General features: G+C 44.7%; 1 protein-coding gene across 1 annotated transcript in view; it reads left to right on the top strand.

Annotated features, from left to right (window-relative positions):
* FHOD3 (formin homology 2 domain containing 3) overlaps nucleotides 1–7,884 on the top strand; it is a 347,834-nt gene that overhangs the window by 230,228 nt on the left and 109,722 nt on the right. The window contains exon 11 of the mRNA XM_014540586.1: nucleotides 7–123. Within this exon, the coding sequence (XP_014396072.1) occupies nucleotides 7–123 (117 nt within the window). The remainder of the gene's footprint in view (nucleotides 1–6; nucleotides 124–7,884) is intronic.

The raw sequence follows: 7,884 nt of genomic DNA, 5'->3' as shown, positions 1-7,884 counted from the left end.
CCGCAGGCGCAGCCGCAGGCACTCAGTGCAGAGCGTCAGGGGTCCCCTGTCGGCCCCCACCAGTCCTTGCTCCCAGGCGGCTCCAGGATTCAAGCCCAGTCAAGTGCGGGATCTCCGTGAAAAGTAAGCATTCAGTTGGAAAAGGGCGCAAAGATATGAGGGAGGGAGGCCGCAACTCCCCAGGTGCCTACCACCCCCACCCCTTACTCCCCTGCCTCTTCTCTACCATTAAAACACCACCCACATTCCCTCGGGACTACCCAGGGCAAGGTGGCCCTGGTGGCAAGCACAGATTTGTTCTTATAACCCCATGAACTCTAATTCACCCACTTGTGTTTTTATATCATTTAATATCAAAGTTAGCATCTGCTTTTAAAAGCTGTGCTTTATCTAATGGAAAAGAATCCAAAACACGAAGCTTTGGCCTGGAAATAAATGGTAGGCCACCACATAAATGTGAGAGTCTTGAGATACTCATGACAATACATTGTTGAGGCTAAGTGAAATAGCACAAATCTCTGAGTTTTAATCTATTCGTGCATAAATATAAAATATATAATTGTATATACATATAAAGTTTCAGTAAATACAAATGCCATCACTTAGTCAGTCATACAGCAAGCATTTTTATTAAGTGTCTGTTATAGGCCAGGACTGTTTGAAGCCAAGAAGAGATGTGATTGGAAAGAGGTGATCTCTGTCCATAGGAACCTCACATCTGGGCTGGGAGAAAGTAAGAATGAGGAAAGTTGATATAGGAAGAAATGGATAGACTGACCATTTCATGAGAAATTGTGCATATTAAAAATATAAAGTTTGACAAAAGCCAAGGGAATGCAGAAGTGGTTCCATAAAACACAGGTGCAGCAAAAGGATGGCCATGCTGCCATGGGGCCTGGGGCCAGTTCTGTCTTCCCGATGCTGTCAGTTTACTAGGATGATGGGGCTCTATGGACCAGTCCATGCCAACCTGGTCCCCTGGGCTGATACACTAATGCCAGTGCCCCTCTTCTTGCTACCCAGAGTGGAAGCCCTGCTCATTTCATTTGGGTGGAGCATTTTCCCCATCATGGAGATCCACCTGGAGCCAAAAGTAGGGCAGGAGGCTGCATGGTGGACAAGAACAAAACTCAGAATAAGTTGGGTGACCCTAAGAGAGTGATCAAGATATGTCTCTTCCTCTCCATGCCTAAGGAACCACCCACCCCCTTGGCTACGGAGAAGTGCCCTGAGTGGTCTGATATTCACAGAATCACTTAACCGATGAGCCAGCCCATGCCTTTGGGTGCCTTCTCTTGCAGGTGGAGGAGGGCATTGGTCTGGGAGTGATGTGCAAGACACTGTCCGTGTTGGCACCCTTCTCTACCATAGGCCTCTAGCTACAGGTTTTTCTGTTTCTGAGAGTCTGTGTACAACAAGCTCTATTTTAGTGAAAAGAATACCAGAACTTCTAAACAGATTGATGAAAAAGAACATCTACTGTGGACATTGCACTTTGTGATTAAGATCTTCAAGAAACTCAGGCAATGTTCAAAAGGCCCTTGAAGCTCTCTCTAGCTCTGCTTCTAGTTAGTTAACTTTTGAAAAATCAACGTGGAGAGAGTCGAAGAAAGTGTTCACAATGGGCTGAAATTAAACCCACCAAAGATGCTGAGGGTAAGAGGTAGGAGACCTTGTCAGCAGCACTTGGTGATCTTTTACTTGTGTAAACAGGACTTGTGTCATGTTTGTTCCTGTTCTGTTTCTTGCTGTTACACTTTTCAGAGGTCCCTATGTTGTGAGTTCAGGCAACAGTGCCCTGTGATAGGTAACGGCAGTGGAGTGGACCATCCTGGGCAGCGTTCCCAGTTTTGAGGCGCTGGGCTGGGTGGGATCTGGAACAGGGAGGCCACAGACGCTGCTCTCAGTGCTGCTGTCTCAGTCTTTTCGACAGGGATGCTTTTTCATTTTACTGAAATTATTACTTTCATGTACATTTTGTAGCATTTATTTGAGAAAAATACATTTTCTAGCTTGTAAAGGCAGATAAGTTTGTTTTTTTTAAATTTTGTTTTATTGCTTAAAGTATTACAAAGAGTATTACATATGTCTCCTTTATTTTTTCCCCCTTGACATTCCCCCAGCATCCCCTACCCCCCAGTGTCTTTTGTCCATCCCCAACCCTCCCCAGCCTTCCCGCTGTAGTTTGACAGTCTGTTCAATGCTGCTGTAGGCAGATAAGGTTTTACATGTTGATGATTACAATGTGGCTTCATCCATAAGGCCTGTTGGAAGGATTTTGCTTCATGGCCCCAAAACAACAGCACGATTTTGGCAGAGCTGGGAGTGGGATAGAGGGAAAGGGTGGCGAGAAGCAAAGTTGGAAAGGATCTCTGCATGCATAGCTTAGTCACCTGCTCAACATCTGTACCATTACCTTGGTACCAAGTAATCCATTGTGTTAGATTCCCTGTAGACCCCGAAAGACACAGAAGCATGCCTGACCTAGATTACTCTCCATCTACCTGAATGTTCTGGCCCGATGAACTGCTAACTTGTAGCAACATGTCCTCATACGCCACCCAGGAGGAATCTCAAGCAGGATTTTATATCTCTGTAACCCAGCCAATGCTGACATTTTTGAAAAGAAGATAAAAATGTTAGAGTCTAGAAAGAGATTCATGATGTCCTAAAATGTATATGTCAACCTGCCCTCAGATGGCCCTTCCACATCATGTAACCATTACATCATGTAACTCTCACAAGGACCCAGACAGGACAGGTGTCATCCTCACTCTACAAGTGAACAAGCAATCGGGGTTGGTGCCTTGAGACAAATCACAGGACTAGGTGGCTGAGCCATGGATTAAATCCAAGCTGTGGGTCTTTGCCTTTCAATGACTGAATTGGACAAAACCACTTCCCAACTAACCATTCTTAACATAGTCATTGAGTGAGATTTACCCTTCTGATTTTTTAGAGAGGGTATTTGATTTATATGTCATACTGGTGTGTTCCTATTGAGGATAATAAAACTTCAAAGAGAGTTGAAAAGGAGAAAATCTCCAAGTCTCCTTATAGACTTAGGCCTGCTAGGCTATGTGTGCTGTAATCTTAAGGGCTGATAAAACTCAAAATTCATATTGCTTTGTTTTGGTTTCTGAAGAAATAGAGACTAAACCTCATCAAACACTTCCCAAATAAGATATGAGTTTATTGGTCATCTGTCACCTAAAAGTACCTTCGTGATTGTGTTTCATCTTTGTACTTAAACTTGGGGAGAAAAAATGTCGGTACTTTTCATTTTTTCCCCAAGAAAATTTATTTGTAGCATCTAATTAGCAAAAGAATGAGAGTCTTTGGTTTAAATGTAATAGTATATAATCATAGGACTAACAAGTCTTCAAGGTTGTCTGGCCCTGAGCGGGGCCCTCTCTGTGCACTCCAGGCTCAGGCTCTCTCCTTCCCCGGGGCACCCTGTTCTATTCGGGATTTTTCTGCTTGTTAGGACAGTCATCTGACCTCAATTTGCTCCATAATGTTATAGCTCTATTACTGCTTAGCATTCTATTATATGGATAAAATTTCCCCATAACATTTTCTTGTTCATCCTGGTTCTTACCTCTGTCAGCAAATACCAGGTCTTGGGCCTGCTCTATATGTCATTCTTTCTGATCACGAGCATTGCATGGGACTTAGTATGTGCACTTTCCATTTCATCCTGTTGATTTCCACACAACATTCCAACCCGTAGAGGTAATGTCGAACTTCCTTCAGTCACTGATGTTAGTAGTTGTGCCATCCAGCTGTCAGGCTTGTATGTATTTTAGTACACATGGCGCAGAAACCTGGCAGGTTATAGATGATGGCAGCTGATTGGGAGTGGATGGTACAGACTACTGCCACATGCCTCAACGGCAAGGGTAGCACACTCCCTCTGTCAAGGGGCAGATGGTAAATATGTTAGACTTTGGGTTGCGACTACTCAACTGAATTCTACCTTTGTAAAAGCAGCTGCCATCAACAGGTAAGCAAGTGAGCATGACTGCATTCTAGCGAAACTTTATTTATGGGCGCTGAGATTGGAACGTTACGTGGCATGAAATATTCTTTTAAATCCCTCACCCCCCAACCATTTCAAAATGTGAAAACCATTCTTAGCTGCTAGACTGTATAAAAGCAGGTGGTAGGCCAGATTGGGCCTACAGTGTAGCTTGCCAATCCCTGTCCTGGCTTATTGAGGGAAGTTGGGAGGGAAATGGCCTGGAATCGGCAAAGAGGAGTATGTGGGGTCTGAGAGAAGAACCCACCATGCTATGGAGAGGTCTGTAGAGAACAGCATCCTTAAGTTCAGTGTTAGAACAAGGAGTGAAGAGATCCTGGCTATAAGGGATTTGGCTGATGGTTGCTCATGAGTTTCCACAGCACAGTGGAATATTGAGGTAGGTACTATTATTATCTCCATGTGATAGGAGGGGAAACTGAGGCATGAAGAGTTGAAGTGTCTTGTCCAGAATCCCACAGCTAATATAGGGTGGAGCTGACTTTAGAGTTCAGGAGGTCTGGCTTCGTAGTTCCCATCCTTCACGATTTTATTAAACAATCCCCTCTTTCCCCCTGTGAATCTGTAGGTATAAAACAAATTTACTGTGTACTTGGCATTAGTAATTCATAAATGCATGTTGCCATCTTTTTATATTATTAAGTTTAGATTTTTCATGTCAGTACGTTAAAAAAAGCATTGCTTCGTGTTCCATTGTATGGAAATACCTTCATTCATTTTGCTATGGCTTGATTTCTGTAGTACCAAACTTGCTGTGATACACACACACACACACACACACACACACACACACACACACGTTTGTGCACATGTTAGCATTCTTTTTTGAGAGATTTTTACAAGTAGAATTCTAGATCAAGGACACAGACATTTTAAGTATTGAAATTACCACGTTGCTCTCTGTAACGGCTAATCCAGTTAGCCCTTCCACCATCCACATGTGACCACTCCCCACACCATCACCAGCACTGGATGGTACAAGTTTTCGGAAGTTTTGTGATTCTGAAAAGTGCAGTGTGCCTTGGCATTGCCATTTGCATTTTTGATTACTGCTGAGGTTGTTCATCTTCACTTAGTTCATCAACTATTGACCTTTTCTTTTCTGAATAGTGCCTATTTGTTTCTCTGCTCATTTGTCTCCTGCATGGTGTGTCCTGTTAAAGTGATGAATAGCTACTCTTTGTTTTTTTTTTTAAATTTTTTTAAAAAATATATTTTATTGATTTTTTACAGAGAGGAAGGGAGAGAGATAGAGAGTTAGAAACATCGATGAGAGAGAAACATCGATCAGCTGCCTCCTGCACATCTCCTACTGGGGATGTGCCTGCAACCCAGGTACATGCCCTTGATCAGAATCGAACCCGGGACCTTTCAGTCTGCAGGCCGACGCTCTATCCACTGAGCCAAACTGGTTTCGGCTACTCTTTGTTTTTAATACGGAAACTTTCAAATATAAAAGCAAAGAGAACATAAGTATTCTGTGTACATTATAGATAGTAACTCTTTGACAGCTATGTCACAAATATTTTTTCCCTGTCTTTCAAATATCTTTTCATTTAACTTATGGTGCCTCTTGATGTATGCACAAAATATATTGCTAGCGTGTCCAATCTGTGAGTCTTTTCCTGTGTGGCTTTTAGATGTCATGCTCTCTCAGGACAGTGTGTCCCCTTTCTAACTGCAGCCTCCCTGTGTTGTCCTGGGAGAAGGCTTTGCAGTTCTTTCACCCTCTGAGACAAGTAGGAGGAGCGGTAGTGACAGCAGGAGCCAGCATTTATGGAGCACCTTACTTTTTGCTCGCTATTGTGCTCGGCAACTTTACACGTGTTGTAAATCCCATGAAGAAGGTGGCAGTGCCTTCCCGTTTCCAGATGAAGAAACTGAGGCACAGAGAGGTTAAAGGACTTGCCTTAGATCTCATGGGTGGGAAGTGGCACAGCTGGGTTTGAACCCAGATGGCCCTCGTCCAGAGCCTACACACACTCAGAACCAAACACTCCTGGAGCCAGTCTCTGAGCCTATAGAATGTCTCAGTAGTAACGCTTTTTTCTCTTTTGAGGATGAGTTAGATTTATTGAGAAAGCAAAACATCACGCAGAGCAAATGTTTACTGGAGCTTGGAAATTCTAATGAGCTGTGTTGTGTATAGTCACTGCTTGACTTTGATCCTGAAAGAACCATCCTGATTTGCTTGTTTTTCTCATAAATTGGCACTGCAGACGGTTCCTAAAGAGGAGCTCCAAAAGTGTCAGAGCAATCATTGAAGCACTGGGGCAAGCCTTCAGCTACACACAGCAAACCAGCCATAAGCTTGGTGATGGGGGAGAAAGGGAGGTATAGAGAACAGAAACTCATGGTTGGGAGGAAGCCACAGTTACTGTCAGTTATTGGAGACTGAGCTGTCCTCACCTTTTGAGGATCATACCTGATGCACACCAATTAGTGTGGCCCAGTGGGTGGTGGAAAGAGGGGAGCCAAGCCCTAGGGCTAAGCCTCAGGGGAGGGAGCCGGAAGGAGGCAATTGGAGAGAGTGGTGTTTTCTGCAGGAGTAGAAAAGGGGGTTGGCACCTCGCCACCACCACAGGAACGAGTGGACAAATGGGGCAGCCTAATTATGGAACCGTGTAGTGTGGGTGAGCTCATCTTCCTGTATTTTGACAGGAAGGAGATAAGTTGGATGCTGGGTTGTAGGCAGTGCAGTCCTCTCTGGTCTGTCTGAGGCCTTGTCTACAGGATTTCATTGCCAGGGGTCACAGAATTCATTCCCCTGTTAGCTGCAGGGTCTACAGCAGAAATAGAGACACCCCCCCACCCCCACCCCAGCTCTGTCTTGGAAACAGTTGGCAACGAGCAATGGATTTGCAAGCAAAAGACATTATGAGAGTAGTAGGTGTTATGTAATTGGTGTGAACCTACGAAATCTATGACTTGGGTGACGGGCTTAGTCCTGGCCCCTGGAGGTTTGGCCCAGTGCAGTACGGCAGCTGAGGTTGTTGAGAGCACAGGCATGGTCTTTGCAGACACAGACCCCGCTTCCTCCCCAGACTTGGCCTCGGTCTCCTCCACTGCAAACTCAGGATGATGGTACCTCTTTAACAGGGTTGGGGAGGGAGTTAAGAGAGGCAGCCCAACTGTGTGCTCAGCTCAGTGTTGTTATTATTGCAGTCACTCCATGCCCTGGAGCTCTCCCAGATATTGTTCTATTAAAGAAGGTAATTACCAAATAAATATGGACATGACCTGGAGAGAAGTGTGTGCACTGGCATAAACACACGAGAGGATTTCGCAACCACCACGTTAACAACCACTGGTACCGTGAGTGGCAAGTAGCTACTTGGGAAGATTTATCTGATGGTAAATGACTCATTATAAATGGGATTCACCCACAAGGGCTGTGACCTCCTGAGGTAGGTGTGATTGGAGTACAGCCCTCGATTCTGATTTATCGTTTCGTGTCCAAGAGGCTCTGGTTTCCTGAATATTGAACAAGGAAGGGACAGAGGGGAGAGGGCCGGGGACAAAGGGTGGTCAGCTTGTAACTGGGAAAATCTCCAACAAGAAAAGGCTGCGGCATTGAGGCACGAGGGAGGTCACTTTACACAGCCCCTCTGACTTCCGGGCAGGATTCCCAGTTTCTCAAAGATTCACTGGGACCAGATGGCAGGTTTCTTGGGAAATTTGGATTTTCTTGAATTGAATTTGGGGAACTTTCCAGATTGGGAAGAAAATGGCAGATTTGGTTCTTAAAACTTAACAGGGATACTGATGAATTTTAAGTGAGTAAGTGAGGTAGGTTTGTGTTTCTGGAAGGCCACTGGGAGTGCCCTGGAGGAGGGCTGACT

This window comes from Myotis brandtii, unplaced genomic scaffold, assembly GCF_000412655.1.
Source record: "Myotis brandtii unplaced genomic scaffold, ASM41265v1 scaffold248, whole genome shotgun sequence".
Classification (NCBI taxonomy): Eukaryota; Metazoa; Chordata; class Mammalia; order Chiroptera; family Vespertilionidae; genus Myotis; species Myotis brandtii.
This window is presented reverse-complemented; position numbering and strand designations above follow the sequence as displayed.